The 18,497-nt window shown below is 40.6% G+C and overlaps 1 protein-coding gene across 2 annotated transcripts; it reads left to right on the top strand.

Moving 5' to 3' along the window:
- Positions 1-4,874: 4,874 nt before the first annotated feature.
- On the top strand, positions 4,875-14,881 carry Pglyrp3 (peptidoglycan recognition protein 3). Of its 2 annotated transcripts, none has more exons than XM_021158928.1 (7): positions 4,875-4,954; positions 6,746-6,943; positions 9,024-9,142; positions 9,788-9,940; positions 11,292-11,490; positions 13,948-14,066; positions 14,703-14,881. In XM_021158928.1, exons 1-7 carry the CDS (start codon positions 4,875-4,877, stop codon positions 14,879-14,881), a joined length of 1,047 nt encoding a protein of 348 aa, XP_021014587.1. The 2 variants fall into 2 exon arrangements, with proteins under 2 accessions (XP_021014587.1, XP_021014586.2); XM_021158927.2 differs by having other exon boundaries at positions 4,902-4,950; positions 6,742-6,943.
- The last annotated feature ends 3,616 nt before the right edge of the window (positions 14,882-18,497 follow it).

Raw genomic sequence — 18,497 nt, 5'->3', positions numbered from 1 at the left:
GTGCTCAGCCATGACGTTTCAGCACCTGATGTGGCATGACAGCTCTTGATTCGTTGCTCGCCCATCACACCACTATTACACCCCGAGAATGGGCAGTGATTAGGAGTAAGTTCACTCTCGAACTTGCGCACAAGGCTTGTTTACTAGGTTGTCACAGCGGAGGCCAGCGCCATCTTATAATGGTGATTGCTCGCAGCACACGCATGGCTCTCCACAGAGATTGCTCACTGCACGGCTTTCCACAAATTAGGATACTGTCCCTGTGCCCTTTAGTTAGTCTGGCTAAGGGTTTATCTATCTAGTTGGATTCCTCAAAGAACCAGCTCCTGGTTTGGTTGATCTTTGAATAGTTCTTTTTGTTTCCACTGCTTGATTTCAGCCCTAAGTTTGATTATTTCCTTCAGTCTATTCCTCTTGGGTGAATTTGCTTCCTTTTTTTCTAGAGCTTTTAGGTGTGTTGTTGTCAAGCTGCAGTGTATGCTCTCTCTAGTTTTTTGGTTTTGTTTTTTTTGTTTGTTTGTTTTTATGTTTTTTTGTTTTGTTTTGTTTTGTTTTGAGGCACTCAGAGTTATGAGTTTTCCTCTTAGGAATGCTTTCATTGTGTCCCATAGTTTGCCTTTGTTGTGGTTTCATTTTCATTAAACTCTAAAAAGTCTTTCTTTCTTTATTCCTTCCTTGATCAAGGTATCATTGAGTAGAGTGTTCTTCAGCTTCCACGTGAATGTTGGCTTTCTATTATTTATGTTGTTATTGAAGATCAGCCTCAGTCCATGGTGATCTGATAGGATGCATGGGAAAAATTCAATATTTTTGCATATCTGTTGAGGCCTGCTTTGTGACCAATTATATGGTCAGTTTTGGAGAAGGTGCCATGAGGTGCTGAGAAGAAAGAAGGTACATCTTTTTGTTTTAGGATAAAATGTTCTGTAGCTATCTGTTAAATCCATTTGTTTCATAACTTCTAATTGGAGAATTTCAGTACCTAATTCTAATGGAACAATCCCCACATCAACAACAATAACATCAGTAGGTCTAAGTTCATTAACTTTAAAACTTTTTGTTCGTGAGGATATAAAAACTAAAAGTGGACACATTAAGAAAATGCTAGAAGACATTTGATTCCACTCCTTTAACTAAAGTCTTGTAAGAAAACAAGAAGGACAAACCTGTTCTGCACATCCTATAAAAAGAATATAACTTGAAAAAATGCTAAAGAAACTTCCCCTAACACAGTATTATGTTGGAAACCGACATGAGGCTCACAAGAATCTGGGTACACCTGGGAGGCAAGCCGGGGCTGAAAAGAGAGGGGAACTAGGCGGTCGAGAGAAAAATGGAGCTAAGTCAAGATTCCTGATCAAAGCTCAAATGTTTAATGGCAAATGTGCTTATAAAGGTGGGGAAGGCCCATTTCCACCAATTCATTCTTGGAGCCCAGCTGCATGTGTAAGATAGGGTGTAGTCTCTGGAATAGCTCAACAGCCTCCCAGCAGGTAACAGTATCTTGAAGGGTAACAGAGACAGTGGCTGAACAATACAGTGATCTAGGGAGAAAGGCTCCACCCTAGGTAATCTCCTTAGTGGCAGTGAAGTCAAGGTCTGGCTTAGCCTGCTTCAGGCTGGGGATGGAGATCAGGTAGGGGGATGATAGAAGGAAGCATACCTGTGATTGAAATCAACAGGAGCACAGCCACAGAGGCAACATCCCACTAGAAGACCGTTCATGGGCTAAACAGCTTTGTGAAGTCCTCTCTGTTGGCACACACTCTGTGTGCAATATTTCAATTATGTAAATACTGACATTTCCATCTGGCAGCTGAGGAAACAGACCCAGAAAAGAAAGTAAGAGTTTCAGACATCATGCATCCTGTTTGTTCAGTGCCATAATGAGACCTTCACCTTTGTATATGTGACTTCAAATCTTTTTAATATTATGTCATGGCAAGCTTTCTCTAGATTTCTGATTCCTTAAATGTTCACCAGAAGTTAACACAATTATTCAAGGTTCCCCTTATGCAGGTAAAACTCAGAGACACTGTGAAACAGATAACAGTATACTCTAATAACACCCAGTGATGCATGTAGAAATGCTTTGCAAATGATATATTCCTTAACTGATGGTATGATTCCAAGGTCAAAGGTTATATATTTCATTTTAACTGACAATCTTATAATCATATCCAAAACTGTGGAAAACCTATTGTCTTCCAAGTATAAGGTCTATAAATTCAGGCCGCCCAAAGGGAGGGCTTCTTTTAAAGGAGTCTTTATTTTTTGTTGTTAAGGGCTCATTTCTGCTGGTTAGTACATTGAAGGAACTGTCTTGATGTGTTTGTGGGCTGTGTTGTGGTCACAGGAGAGGAAACACGTAAGCACAGAAGAAAGCAAAGCAAAAACAGAACATGCATACAATCAAATTATGACCTGATTCTAGTCCCATGACAGTAAGTATGCTTTTTATCTGTTTCCATCTCTTCGTCTAGACTACATCATTGAGAATTATTTTCCTTTTAGGTAGCAGTCTGTGATCCTTGAAACCTACTTTCCTTGGTGTGTGGAAGGTCCAGTTTGGCAGGTCTTATTGAGTGATGCTATTGAATAGACACTCTAAAGGATGTGGCAATGCAGGTCTTCCCCAGTGAGGAGGGAGGAGCCTGGTTTATTCACAGGGTTTTCCCGAGGTGCTGTAGGCCCCAGTCTTATTTCATTTGAGTTCATCTCAGTGTACTGAGGCAGCACTGAGCCTTAAACACCTGAGGGAGACCTCTCCCTGTCAGCTTCTCCTTGGGAAGCAAAGATTGAGGGTCAGGGAGGGAGTGCCTTCTAGAGTTACAGCAAACAAAGGCTGGAAGAGGAGACACCAGAGAGAAGAGGCAGGGACTGAAGGACAAGATTAAAGAAGAATACCAGCAGACAATACAGGGAGAAGGGATTTCAATCTACCTTGCTGGGCTGGGACATCTCAAAGTCCTCAGGTATTTCTGAATGTGAGTGTTCTCCAAATATCCTTTCCTTAAGAAGCTAGAAACCATCAGTGATCATCATATAAATATGGTGAGGGAATTTTCCTTTATCTGTCTTCTTTAAGCTGTCCTCCAAACAGTAAAGTTCTCCATTTGTCTAGAGAAATTGGGAACTAGTACTCTTTTATCTTCTTTTATAGGCTGTTGGTTTTGGATTTGTCTCATCACAACTTTTTCCTTGTCTTTCAAGCCTTGAAACGCTTCCTAGCTCTTATTTTATGTATAGAGGATGGACAGCAATGTAAGCCAGGCTTCAGCCTGTCCTGTCAGCTAGATGTTGGCAGTTGGGGAGTAGTAAAAAAGGCCACCAGTTCAGTGGCCTACAAGATTGAGCCTGTTTTCATTATTCAGAGTTCAAGTGTGAGATTTGACAAGGTCAAGGTATAGCTTGTGACATTAACACTTACAGTTAGGGAAGCAGAAAAGTTATATATGACCAGGATACAAATTTCCTGTTAAGCAGGACTGACAATTATTTCCAGTAGTTTTCAGGATGCAGATCCTTTTCTGGGAGATCAGTTGGCAGGGCTTCTATCATGGGCAAGTTGGTTCTTGCCTTTGATTTGGCTAATGAAGAGGCTGAATTTCCCTCACTTATATATGAGTTGCTTGACCAACTGTGATGGGCTCATTTGGGGTGGGAGAGGTTGGCTAAAGTAAATTTTTCTGAATGAATGGAATCTTATGTGTTATTTGACTATGTATGTGTATGTGTGCTTATTGTTCTATAAACCTTTGTATGCTCAATTCTTAAGCTGTAATGTTAAAATGTTCCATCTGTAGGTATCAAGTGTAGTGTTCAAACAGTGCAGGGTGATGACTATGCCATTTTACTTGAACATTTCCTACATTGTTTCTCAACCGGGGAAAGTTGATGACTGAGTTCACAGCCAAGGGAGTAGACATTTCATACTAAGTGTGAGTAAGCAGATCATTCCTGCCTACAAAAGTAGATAAGATTCTCGGATCCACAGAGCATCAAAATAGTCCTGTACTTTACACCTTAGACCCTGCTGAGAATATCCACAATCAGAAACAAAGGCAGAAATTGGGGTTTCTAGTAGAGGCCTTAGAATCTGACAGGTCTGGCTAAGAAGGGCAATCTCTGTCCATATCCACTGGGAATTTTGAGTATGTGAATTAATGCTCTCACAGGTCACATTGAGGCTTAGTAAAGTATACAAAGAGTCCTCACACATATTTGGACCATAGAATGTGATTAGTGAAAGGAAATAGCTGGTTGTTATCTTCATGTTAGAGTAGAGATTGACTGATCATTCCTCAGTGACTTAGAATTTGGAACTTAACTCTATGGCTTTCCATACTTCTGGTTGTCTAGTGGAACTCAGTGATGGAGCCCATACCTGTTCCTATTTATTATTTAGTGCTTCTGAGTATTCTTCTCTAAACAAAAAAAAACAAAAAAGAGGAGTCTTACAGGAATTTTGTCTTATTGGAACTTTTGTAAGGGCCAAATACAAACTGTAGCATGGGAAATGAAATTTATATAGGGTCATTACTACTACTACTGAAGGACTTTAAACATAGTTTCATTTGTCCACTGTGAAAGGCTCAGTATCAGCTACATTCACTTCAAGGAACAGATGTCTCATGGGTCTGCAGAATGTGGCTCTGGAAAGGTGGGCCTGGTCTGATAGATACAGACAATAGGATTCTCACATCTATGGAACAACTGACATCTCCAGTTGGCCCTGAGAATCCTGAGCCAGGTGCTGGCCCTCAGAAGGGACCTAGAGAGTAGAGAAACAGAGTGCCATGCAGTTAGCATAGTCATTTTAACTGTCAGTATTCTCTAGGACCAGTGCCCTCCAGGACTGCCAGTCAGACTCCATGTTGGTGCCCTGGGACCACTCTAAGATGTTGCTCAGGCTTCTTGGCTTCTTGGCTCTCAGTCTCCTGGCCTGTGGTAAGTTCTCTTTCTTCTTATCAGAAGTGCTTTTATTGAATCGCACATAACTGTTCTTGTGTGGCAGAAGTGTTCCCAGTATTGTCTTTGTTAGAGCATGTACAGCTTTGCCACTTGTTGTACTGCTCTGGAATTGACAAATTTCCAGTCCTGCCAGCTGTTGTGATTGTCCACCTTTCGTAAGTTAATATGTGATTCTTATCTGATTTTGTGAAATTAGTAAATATTAAATAATCATCAACCACTTCTTAGAATTGTTATTGATGATTCAATTAGATATTATATTGATTACTTTTCTGTAACAAAATATTTAAGAAAAGGGTTTATTTTGACGTGTAGCTCCATGATGTATGTTTTACATATGTTCGCTTGTATGTATACATACCAGAATGGTCTGAAAACATAGTAGCTGGAACTTAGGGCATTTGGTCACTTTGTTTCCACATCTGGAATGCAATGAGTAGTGAATGTTCAACTTCCTCTTATTCAGTCTGGTCCCCCAGCTAATGGAATGTTCTGCCTAAATTAAGGACAGATCTTCCCAGTGTTACTATCCCAATCTGGATAATCCCTTACAGACATGCTTAGAGTTTTTTCTCTTCAATTATTCTACATCTAATCAGTTTGACTATAAAGGTTTAACACAGTGTTCAAATAATGAATATGAGGTAATTTATAGCTCTAATTGTCTCCCCAACTTGTCTTTTTCTTTGTTGTTATCACTACCACCACCACCATCATCATCATCATCATAGTTAAACCTAGCACAGGGTGAACATTCATAAATAAATAATAATTGTCAGGGAAGGGATGCCTTTACAACATCTCAATGTTTCACCCCTTTATAAAGTGATTAGACATGAAGTAAATATAAGTGAATTCTGTTGAATTAAATGGACCTGAGTTTAGTAATTCTTATGCTAGCATATTGTCACATTATCTGCCATAATATAGCGATTTCTTGGCCTTCTACTCTTAAGTAGACACGCTACTGGGTTACATGAAGTTAGTGCTGGAGAAACTCTCAGATTAAAGAGTAGAGAATTAATCTTCTCGTTTTGTGGATAAGGATACAAAGGCCTGATGGGGAAGTGATTTGTCCATGTGTGGCAATAAGTTGAAACTGGGCCTCAGTCATTTGCTTAGTTCTGCTTTAGTATCTGACACCTTACTGGATGATGGCTATTCTTTATTTCCCAGGGTCCTGTGGACATAATTGTACCAGTATCCTGCCCTAGTGAGGCCTTAATTATATCTACCTTTGTTCAATCCACCCTCTAGGAGCATTGAAGCCTTTCCTCATCCTTAGTTAGAGCATTGTTGCTTTCCCTAGGTTACCTGCATAACTACCAATAGAACCATAGGTACACATTATAGTAGTACAAACTAAGATGGTTGCCATTATCTTAATCAAACTTAACAAATTTATGAAGCACAAACTTGTTCTTGAGACAGAAATATGTGAATCAGTGTGTCTCCATAGTTTAGACAAATTACTATAAAAATAATTTTCTTTAGGCTCATTTCTGACTCCTTGTATCCCGTATTTCTTATGCCCCATTCATAAAAATACAAAGAGGTTCACAATTTCAGCAGTTGCTCCTACAAACCAGGCAATTTAACACAGAGGAGAAGAGATTTGGATGATTTCTGGGTCAAGACTGGGCTATAGAGATCAGAATAGGAAGTTGTGAGAGGACGAGCACCTTCCAGGGCTAGCATATACCATAGTTGGGGAGCTAATGTCTTGAGTAGGGTCTGTTACATGCTGATCTGTTGTCTCTCTTACAGGCAGCCCTACCATAGTTTCCAGAAAAGAGTGGGGAGCAAGTTCACTCACCTGCAGAGTCCCACTGAGCCTGCCTGTGCCCTACCTCATCATAGAGCAAGTTACCAGGATTCAGTGCCAAGATCAGATCACCTGCAGCCAGGCGTTGCGGGTCCTACAGTCCCAATATGTCCACAACAAAGGCTGGTGTGACATTGCCTTCAAGTAAGAGGATGACCAGGTCTCCAAATCAATGTTACTTCTTGAAGCATTCTCCTTTTTTTTTTTTTTCCTTATTCTCCATCTTCTATTTTGGGGGCTTCATTTGTGCTGAGTTTATGACTGAAGAGTGTTAGAAAAAAAAAGAACAAAAATAAGATCTAGAAGTCATTAGGAGGAACAACTCTAAGCCATGTATTCAAGGATGCTTTTACTCTGGAAGATCATGAAAGGATACACAGAAAGTTTTGTACCTAGTGCCGTCAGCCCTGCAAGCTCCTAGCATGACAGATTACAAGGGTTGTTATTGCTATTACCGAACTGGGAGCAGTGTGGAGGAGAAGGGTTACTATTTTCATTAACTAAATGAGAATGCCACAGTCCATGAAAACCAAAGAATTTGTTTAAAGTGGCACATGGCAAGGGGCATGAATTCAGAATTGTGTCACAAATGTGTGTTGATACAGCCCACTTTTATGTGCTTCTTTCTAGTCAGAGCTCATATTCATGAAGCATTTTTCTATTTATTAATGTGAATAACCACTCAGTAAGACAAGGAGAAGAGTGGGCATAGAGAATGATGGGGAAGAAACCCTGTGTTAAAATTGAGTGTGAGGCATAAAAGACTTTTGCATTGTGCAATGAGTATTTAAGGGTTCTATTGAGGGCCCCCAAGTTTTTCTCATTAGCCTCAAGAATGAGAAAGCTCACCATTATATGAAGAAAGAAGAGTAAGGTGGGAATTTAAAATGCAAGTAGAAATAGCTTCTGAAGTATCCATTTTGAAAAGGATAGTCTGTGCTTTCATGTATTTTTAGTTTTAAATGCAAATAAGAGCAGGTGGAGACTTGCTGCACCACCTGAATCTGTATGTAGCCAGGGACCTCGGGCAGACCTCGATGGAAGTTGTGTTCACTTTCTTAACTACAGTTTATCTGCCAGCCACTATCTCCCATCACTCCTAGATTTTTGCTGAAGTGTTCCTTTACTTCAAACATGGTGTTTCTAAGTCACTCCAATTGCTCTGCCTCTAAGAATTAGGTTTCTGCAGGCACAATGTAAACATCCTTTTGAGAGTGAAGTTATTGCAACTGTAGGGGAATGTTCACACTGAGCTAGTCAAAGTCTCTGAAGAAGTGACAGAAGAATTGCTGGGAACATCACAAAGAATAAAAGTGGTGGTCATGCTTCCAAAGACATCTGGTTCTCAGAGTAAGGTGAAAGCCTCCCTTGGAGCAGTGGCATTACTTAACCTTGGAAATAATTCTTTCTTTTTTTCAGTTTGCTCTGAAATTCATGATTTAGTAAAAGATTGGATATACCAAGAGTCATGAAACACCATTTTTAAGATAGATTGAAAACAAGAGAACAGCAGAATGGACAGAAATATTTTTTTAAATAGTGGAATAAAAGAATATAGACATGGTTTTAAATCGAACAAAAAAGAAACAAAAAAATATCTTTTGTGATTAAGAACCTATGTGAATCTGTGGAGTCAGTATAAAGAAACTCTTGAGTTGATGTTAGTTGTTTAAAGAATACTCAAGTGCTTGGTCTTATAGTTAAAAACAGAAACAAAAAATATTATTATTCAGCTAGGTGTAGGGATGAACGTAATCATAGCTCTTATGATTCTGAAGCAGAAGGATTGCTATGACTTTAAGACCAGCTTAGGCTCTCCAGTAAGTTTCAGGCAAACCTGGTTAAAGGGTAGAGAGCATGTTCCAAAGCCTGCCCATCTCAGACAATAATGACAACATAATGAATTAACTAAGAAGTACTTGAAAAGATGGAGTTAATTATCCTCAGGCACTGTAGAGTCACACATTCAAATTCTACTTTAGATGAAAGGAGTACTTTTTAACTGAGAAACACATGTAATCTACAGGGGGTTACATGTGGAAAACATATATAATCTAATTCAAAACCAAAATTGAAATATATTTCTATTACTTTAGATCTAAAATTATCTGTTCCCCATTATGTTATTGAAACTTTATTCTTTTATGAGCCTCTACAACCACTTTGGGAAATGAATTTTCTTAATACAGAGGTTTACCACTAAATCGTTATTTCTCCTTGGCAGCTTTCTGGTTGGAGATGATGGCAAGGTGTATGAAGGTGTCGGTTGGTATGTCCAAGGCTTGCACACTCAAGGCTACAATAATGTTTCCCTGGGCATTGCCTTCTTTGGCAGTAAGATAGGTAATGGTAATTTCCTCCAGACCCAGAAAGTGGCCCACCCACTTCCTCCAGCTTCTTTTCTCAATGCACATATCTTTTTAGCCTACATTGAATTTGCCATCTCTGATAACCACTGATTCTGGAAATCCTTTCTGCTGTTGCACTCTATGAACTGCAGTTTTTCCTCATCTGTGGTCTATACTTCTTGATATATTGCTGCATCTGCCTCTTACATAGAGTTCATAGTTATGGACAATGGAATGTGAAGTCATCTGCTACTAATATTTTAGTTGCCAGAGGCAGACATCATGGATTATTTCTTCTAGTATCCTTTATTGGTAGAGATAAATGGAGGCTAGTAGCCAAAGCAAGGACGTTGAAGTAGTTTATATGACCCTTCACCCACAACCAGAGCATAACAGAGGGCAGAGATGATGTTGAAGGCTAATAGGCCAAAACGAGGAAAAAAGAGTAGTCTGTGTTTGGCCCTTACAAGATATTCCTAATTGTGGTTGTTTAGATTTCTGACGAAGAAATCTTTCCGCCTGTCTTTTCTCTTCCTGTCTACCAGTCACTCAGATCTGGTAGAGACTTGCACTCCCTGTGGGTACTGTCTAGGATGGAGTTCCTTACTAACAGTTTTTATTTCATATTACTCCGATGAAGGAAGCAATCCCAGTCCCGCTGCTTTATCAGCTACAGAGGATCTGATCTTCTTTGCCATCCAAAATGGCTACCTGTCACCCAAGTACATTCAGCCATTTCTCTTAAAAGAAGAGACCTGTTTGGTTCCTCAACACTCAGAGATACCCAAAAAAGGTCAGACCCTTAACCTATCATACCCTGCATTACATCACTCCCAGCTACATTTGGAGATGTTCTCTTGTTAGACTTTCAAGGGTTTCTTGGACCTAGAACATCTCGCATGTGCCAAAACTATGAAATTGGGAAGTTAGATAAGTATTCCACCACTGGACAACATCCCTATTAATTGGAGACATTAAGAAAACATGTTTTCCCTGGCCTTTCCAACTCACAAAAATGTTATTGTCATGAACCTATTCTTACCACAAATAAATGTATACTCATATTTTTACAGTCTACAAGAAACACTAAATCTTTACATTGCCATACATCAGTTTAAAAAAATAATCTTAACTCCTACCATCAAGAAATAGGCACTTCAGTGATCAAGATACAAATGAAATGTGTTGGATATTGTGGATGTGAGAGAGGAAAGTAAGACATGGGTAATGAGCCGGGCGGTGGTGGCGCACACCTTTAATCCCAGCACTCGGGAGGCAGAGGCAGGTGGATTTCTGAGTTCGAGGCCAGCCTGGTCTACAAAGTGAGTTCCAGAACAGCCAGGGCTATACAGAGAAACCCTGTCTCGAAAAACCAAAAAAAAAAAAAAAAAGACATAGGAAATGAGTAGACATATACTGTGGAAACACACACACACACACAGACACACACACACACACACAGACACACCTTTCCAAAGCCAGCCAACCTTTTCCAATGCCACAGTGTTGATAAAATTGAACTTTATATCTCATACTGCCCTTATAATGGTTATTCTAATGAATAATGAAAATGGTATGCTAGTTTAGAAAGAATGATCAGTAAATTAAAACAAATAAAATTAATAATCACTTCCAGTATGCTAGTTCTCTGCTAACACAGTCTTTCTCTCAGAACAACTGATACTTTAAATTTCATTTTTTAAAATTATAAATCTCTACAAAAAAAGTCTTTGCATTTGGACTGGTATTCTCTTCAATAATAATAATTTTGCAACATTGTGCGTTCTTTATAGAATTCATATTTTTCACATAAACTTGATCAGTTTAAAGAGTAACTGATTTGCACATATCTACCTTATCATGTGGAACACATATGAGCATATAGATATCCTGTGTTTTGAAGAATACAGTTGTGCCTCTGTTCAATGAGTCTGTTCCTTTCAGCTTTCATATTGGTTTCTATGCCATTAAAATGCACTGATTCAGGCAGCTGCCCTTTCCATACTCCTACTGGAAATTAATATTAGAAGATGTTCATATTCTCAGGACACAAGAGACTTGTGTGGACTACCCTCTGGCTGTATATTGCTTTCATAACAGTCCAAAGAAAATTCTTATCCTCTTGGTTTTTCACTTTGCTGCAGCATGCCCCAATATCACACCACGGTCTGCTTGGGAAGCCAGAGAGACACATTGCCCTCAGATGAACCTTCCAGCCAAATTTGTCATCATCATCCACACTGCTGGGGAAAGCTGCAATGAGTCTGCTGACTGTTTGGTTCGTGTAAGAGACACACAGTCCTTTCACATAGATAACCAAGATTTCTGCGACATTGCATATCAGTAAGTGGAAAATGATTTGTTTCTTCAGAGCCATGGAGAGCAAAGCTGGCAGAGTGCAGGTGTTTTACACAGATGCCATACATTATTCTTGCAAGAATATGGACTGAGTAGAATTCAGGCTATAGCTTGGGCTATTTAACTGCTCAGGCATGTTCTCCATTGTGATTGGGAACATCACAATAATCAAATCATGAAAAAGAAGCAACTAGAAAGCAAAACTATGAACCCCAAGGAAGTATGATGCCTTCTTATATACCCTGTTCTAAACTATAAGGAAAGAAGGTCGTGGCCAGCTCCAATTTGTTCTCTCTAGTATTAGAATCTTGTTAGTCTTCCGCTACTCTTCACACAGGAATTGTAACATCTCTGGGCTCTTTTGTCTCTTCTCTATAGTAGGGACAACATATTATATTTGAAGACAGAGAATGAGATACAATGTTCTCTTCTGGTTCCTTTCATACCAGTATCATCTTAGAGAAACATTTTGGTTTAATTAAATAGCAGAAGATATGTAGAGGATTCCTCGTGCTTTTCATAGGTGGGACTTGGGGTTAGAAAATAATCCACTTCAGTTGTTTATTAGGGTTTTTAAAATTTTTTATTAGATATTTTCTTTATTTATATTTCAAGTGCTATTCCCTTTCCTGGTTTCCTGAAAACCCCCTATCCCATGCTCCCCACCCCTGCTTCTATGAGGCTGTTCCCTTACTCACGTTTATTAGGAATTTTAAAAAATGAATTTTGTGGCTAGTTTTGGATGAGTTTGCTTCTGCACTGTGTCACTGATGCTCTAGCTGTATCTGACTTTCCAGACCTCTTAGTATGTTGGAGAGAACCTGCTTCATTTTTCAGGACTTTTCATAGTCTTGGATACAGTCACAGCAGATAATAGGGAACTAACTACAAATTTGGATATTACAAACTGGCAAACACCAGCTGAGTTGATTCTTGTTCCCCAACTTTTAAACCTGCCATCAAACTGTAGAGTTAGAGAAACAATAAACAATAACAATGCAAACTGTTAAGCACAGTGATGGAAGAAGATCTAGGCACCGATAAGATGAGCCCAGAAATCTTTGGAGGAATGATAGGTATCAGAGAATGGCTAATGAAGAGGACTATCCTTAATGGAACATGAATAAGGTTTGGGGGCAGGGGGCAATGCTTGGCAAAAGGAAGTGATATAGTTAAAAAACAACACATTCAAAGGCTTGGGATATGAACAGAGCATGAGTCCTTGAGGAAATAAAACACAGTCCACTCAGACCTAAAAATGGACTTACAAAGGAAGAGGTAGTGAAGGTGGGGGCTGTAGGAGTCTGACTGCTATGTAGATTTTTTTAAAAGTAAAACTAATGAAAACTGACTTTATATGAAGGGGAGCTGGAGACTGTGGAAAGCCATACCCTTTTAAAAGCTTTTTGAAGATTTGTTTATGTCATTTTATGTGTGTATTTTGCCTCCATGTATGTATGTGTACCACAATCACACCCAGCACCTGCAGAGGTCAGAAGAGGATATCGGATCCTCTGTAACAAGAATTACAAATGGTTGTAGGCTGCCATGTGGGTGCTGGAAACCAAACCCATGTCCAGTGCAAGAGCATCAGTTGTTCTCAATTGTGGAGTCATCTCTCCAGCCTCCTGGGTATGATTTTAAGAGTAGATTAGAAAAAAGCAAAACCCTGGGCAGGGTGCTGTTACAGTAATCAAGTTGGAGTTGGACAATGGCTATTGTATGGAGGAGTAGAAGAATTTAAAAGTGATGTAGGAGACACAATTGATGAGTGGTGGGTAGTCCTTGACCGGAGCTCTGAGAAGGAAAAGGGGGAATTTCAGAGGGTGCCTTATTTTCTGGCTACAAAAAATGTAAAAAGGTTTGTTTTTTTTTTTTTTTTTTTTGGTTTTTGTTTGTTTGTTGTTGGTTTGGTTTGGTTTGTTTTTTTTTTTTTTCTAGACCCAGTGGACTTTACAGAAAATAGTTGAAGCTGTGGGAGTGGATGATTGTTTAACGTGGCTGAATGTCTCAGTGGAAAGAGAAGAGCTAGTCCAGTGTCCTAAGGAGAAAGTGTTGGGTTTTAAGAATCACAGTAGCTCAAGGAAGGCAGGAGAGATGGCGATCACCTGAAAAAGAGAGAGACTGAGGAAGGCATTGTCTATAGAAGCCTATGGAGGAGAGTGCTGCAGAACCAAAGGGATCAATGGTCAAAACGCCTATTGCTCAGAAGGTTGAGGAGCATCACAGACATTGTGGCTGAGTTAGGTTCAGGACTGAGGATGAAGGCCAAGTACAGAACTGTGTTTTGGCTTTTGATTTCTGCTTTTCTGCACACTAGCACTTGTGGCATATCTGGACAGTGTGTGATAAATGGATGAAAGAATGGGTTAAGGATTAGAGTGGATGAAGCAAATTGTGCTCCTCACACTGATTTCTTTGTTTTCCTTTACCCAACCCTAGCTTTCTAGTTGGCCAAGATGGTGAAGTATATGAAGGAGTTGGCTGGAATATTGAAGGCTCTCACACCTATGGATACAACGATATTGCTCTAGGAATTGCCTTCATGGGAAACTTTATAGGTGAGACATAGTAGGGCAAAGAGTTCGTCCCAATTAAGTACCATGTGGAATACTCAGGAAACATGGGGAAAATGGAGATAGTATTATGAACACTGGAAGTACATGGTAGTTCAGCAGAATATTTTAGATTTAACTAAAATTCTCAATAAAGAATGACTGCTACTAAAAGCATATCCCAAATAGAATATTTGTCCCCAATTCAGCCACATCCATCCAAAACTATATCCAAGGTAATCATGGAACAATGGAGGGGAAAAAAAGAGGCCTTTTGAAAATTTGATGTTTCATTTGGGAAATGTGTGCATTTCCTTATTAACAGTAGCAATAATGTGGGAATGTGTCATTGCCTGTGATGACAAAGCATAGAACAATCTGTAGTTCTTCTGCACACACAGAATTTGTGTCATGTTATATGTTCTTTTCCAGGGTAATTTTTAATATTCTAAAGAAATTTTGGCCAGATGGAATTAGAAAACACACTTGTTTGGGCTTTGTTTTGTCCTAACTAGTTGTTGGCTATGGTGATTGTAGGAAAGGATAGGAAAAGAGATGGAAAGAGTGGAGTCTACGTATTTGTCACTGCTGTAGCCCAGCAGCTCTGAGATCTTAATGATCATGGGTAAATGTGTTTTACAGAAAAGCCTCCAAATGAAGCTTCACTGAAGGCAGCCCAGAGCCTGATCCAGTGTGCTGTGGCCAAAGGGTACCTGACCCCCAACTACCTGTTAATGGGCCACAGTGATGTGTCCAACATCCTGTCCCCTGGACAGGCATTGTACAACATCATCAAGACATGGCCCCACTTCAAGCACTGAAAAATGCTACAGTCCCATCTAAGGATGCTCTTTCTCCTGGTGGGAATCTTTCACTTTGGCTCAGTCCCTCTGTTCCCTCCTTATTCAAAGTGTCACCTAGTCACTCTTTCTTGTGTTGCAATTACAGTATTCTCTTATGGATATCCTTCAAGGTCTCCTGGGGGACTTTTCCAGTAATCTACCCTGGTCCTTCCCAGAGATTCAAGTTGGCTGTGGTGACATGTCTGTAATGGATTCTGTGTCTCCAGTCATCTGTGCCTTGTTCTAGGAGTTCACTGAGGACCAACCAGGCAGACCTGTGCTTACAGGTGCTGTGCAGTGTCTGTGGTCCACCTTTTGCTTGGCTGGTCTCTGCTGAACTGAGAGAGAGAGAGAGAGAGAGAGAGAGAGAGAGAGAGAGAGAGAGAGAGAGAGAGAGAGAGAGAGAGATCAAAGCCTCTCTGTTCTGTTGACCCTCAGTTCCCATCAGTTCCTTCTTACCAGGGAGAAGAATTTTTTATCATTATAGGGGAGACAGAACTCCCCAAATCTGCCTTTGGTACTGCTAGTATTGGGATTTTGCCTTTAGAGTGTTTTTACATTTCTTATCACCTCACATTTACTCCGATTTTTTTTTTCTTTTTACAGACCCTTTCCCTTGAATGTCATTAGATTGACTGGGTTCATTTGTCATTTTTTCCTAAAGCATCCCAGGAATGTAATCAGGAAAAAACTATTTGTCTAGTGGGTACAGCTTAGGAGAGACACACCTGCCACTCCTGATTTACACAGCAGAGATAGATAGAATACAAACCTCAGAAGCCTTTCTGTCAGAGTCTCTTGACAGTAGAGTCCTTTCTGTGTGGATGGAGGTTGGGTACAGACTTCCCAGCAAAGAGGAATTGAACACCTCTCGTACAGGAAGTAGTTATAGTTGTAGTCGTGAGATGTTAAGAAAATGTCTCACCCAAAGGCACCTGCCAGGTTTGAAATGAACCTTTTGACATTCATGTATTAGAAACCCAGTCCCTAATAATCATTAGTGTTAGAGATGGACCTTTTTAGGTGTAGCTAATTATTAATATTGTTGCTGTAAAAGTGAGTTTGTTAATAAAATGAGTGTGTTTCCCCCCACACAGTCTCTCTTATGCTTTCCCACTCTGCCACGGGATGAAACAGCAAGAAGACCTTGGCCAGATGGTGGCCTTGAATTTCACAGAGTTCAGTCTATACAAAATAAATCTTTGTCCACTGTGATTAACCCATTCTCGAGTATTCTGTTAAAGAAACACACAACTAAGTCATCAATATTGATTTATTGACTTTTCTTAATTATCCCTCAAAGAGGAGATCCCTTTTCTTTGAGTTAGTCACCACTTTCAGGTCTCAGGGACTCATTGGCTTTGGAAGGGAATTAGTGAGTCCCCCATCTCTGACAGCTCTTACAGAGGCTGCTCTGTGAGGCCTGTGTGTTCTAGATTGGTGTTTACTCCAAACTATCCACCTTTTAGGATTTTAAATTTATGCTTTAACTAAACCCAGAGCACTCAGCTGGCAAGTGCTTTTTTTAAGGACCTTTCTGTGGCAGCCTATTACAGGCAGTTTGTCTCCTCTGTCTTTTTATTGAGAAATACTTCCTTGTACCCCCTTAGGGATATACTAGCATCAGCCTCCAACGACTGATAGGCAGTCTAAATGAGTGGATGTGAGCAGGGATTTTTAGAACTTACTCTTGCCATTTAATCAATGTTCAGCTGTAGCATGCACAGTCTTGTCGTCGTGGTCTGTAGAGTGCTTTCCTCTATTACTCCTGTTTGACTCTCAGGGGAAGGATGTGCTTTCTTAGGTACCTACCTCAGCCACATGGGGGAGTACTATGTCAGCAGACTTCAAGGTTTGTGGTGAGCAAGGAGGAGCCAGGTGCACCCACAGAATGCCAGGTCTGAGGGAACCTATGGGGAAGGAGCACTGACATGTCCCTCAGGACTGCTAGCCTTCTTTGGGAGGACCCAGTTCCTGAGCTCAATGACTTGGTTATTTTCTACAATTTAAACTAGGAGTACAGGAAAGGCTGGGTTTCTTTTAGTTCCAGAAAAGTGAACACTACAAAGGACAAAGTCCCTATTTTACATAAGATTGAACAAGCGGGCCTGTGGCTTGTTTTTCTTCATCCAGTTAGTTAATAGAAGGAGATACTCTGGTTCTGGGGTGAGGCATAATTCTCATCATCCCCTTGTGGAAAGCATACTGTGCCCTCCTTCTGACTGAGTAAAAATACCACAGACTCATCTTCCCACCACTTCTGCCCGCCTATGCTCATCCACCATCCTGATGCCTCTTGCTTTTAAAGTTACTTTCTGAAGGTTAGTTTTTTCAAAACACCCCCTTCCTGGTCCCCACAGACTTTCGCAGGTCTCTTGGTGACTTATCCCTTTTCCTGTTACCCCCTCACAACCCTGGCCTCCCTGGCAGCAGTATCTGCTGTTTGCTGGAACATCTCCAAGGCTCCACCCAGGACCAGGTGCATTATTGTCGCCAACTAAGCATCTGTGGAATGAAGAATGGTTGGGGCTATCAGGAGGGTGGTGAATTCCCACTTAGCTAGTCTTGGATACTTGCTGCAGAGTGGAAAATCCCAGCATTGTTATAACAGCCCAGCCCACTTGCTGTGATTGCCAGATTCATTACAAGTTAAAGCTCTCATTCTAATCCACTCCTTATCTCCACCTTGTGGTGGCATTCCTACCAATTGTGAGATCTGGAGAGTCATTCTCCAGGATCTATATGTGTCCCACCCTGAAGTCTGTGACCTTACTATGGGGAGGGCTTCAAGCCTGGAGAGCACATGACCTGCTGCTATTGTCCTGTGTCCTCTTCCTTCTGCTATGCCTCCCCTCAAGCTTCCATGTTCCACCTTGTCATTTGGCCTGTCTTATCTAAACTTCTGTATCTTTTTCTCCACTGTTTCTCTTTGCTGTTCTCCCTCCCACATCTTTGCTACATCTCTGTCTCTCAATGCATCTCATTTTCTATCTCTGTGTGGCCCTTCTGGCCACTGCCTTTGCCTTTTCTCCAAAATTATTCTAGAATGAACAAGGAACAGGATGGTGGGAATGCACGGTGGCATCAAATTTTAGCTTGGAGATACTCAGGGATCATTTTCATTTGGACCCTGAAAATCACCTGTGCTGTGCCCTGAGGTTACCACAGACCCTGGAGAGTGGGAAGAAAAGGGCAGAAGGCCAGGGGTGTGGTGATTCTAAGGAAGGTGTGTGTTTTTCAGGAGCTTAGAGTCAGGCATAGCTGGTCCAGGTGTGTTTCTAGCCTAGCGGGTTCTGCAAGGCAGACCTGAAAAGGGCAGGAACTAAAGGAGAGAAGGCATTAATTACAAGAAAGGAGTAGTGGGAGGGAGAGCAATTCCTGGGAGGTGAGGCATAAACTTTTAGAGGTCTTTTCATAGTAGACTGAAGTAATAAGTCTCTTTATGGACAGGAAACTGGGGGCTCCTCTCAGGGAAGCTGGGGGCCCACTGACCTAAGTGATATGGCTATTTTGGAAGAAAGCTTAGGAATTCCTACTGATCTGCAAGTTTAGCTTGTATCCAGTTCTAGAAGTCTACATCTTAAGGTCACCAAAT

Source organism: Mus caroli, unplaced genomic scaffold, assembly GCF_978045245.1.
Source record: "Mus caroli unplaced genomic scaffold, Mus_caroli_1 scaffold_3, whole genome shotgun sequence".
Classification (NCBI taxonomy): domain Eukaryota; kingdom Metazoa; phylum Chordata; class Mammalia; order Rodentia; family Muridae; genus Mus; species Mus caroli.
The sequence above is the reverse complement of the archived record's forward strand: the minus strand, read 5'-3'. Positions and strand labels throughout refer to the sequence as shown.

Bases quoted from the DNA above. Each gene is read 5' to 3' on its own strand.
- Pglyrp3 (XM_021158928.1), top strand. From the start codon at position 4,875: ATGTTGGTGCCCTGGGACCACTCTAAGATGTTGCTCAGGCTTCTTGGC. The intron at 9,143-9,787 runs GTAATGGTAATT...ACTCCGATGAAG, and splicing joins CTTCTTTGGCAGTAAGATAG to GAAGCAATCCCAGTCCCGCT. The intron at 9,941-11,291 runs GTCAGACCCTTA...ACTTTGCTGCAG, and splicing joins CTCAGAGATACCCAAAAAAG to CATGCCCCAATATCACACCA.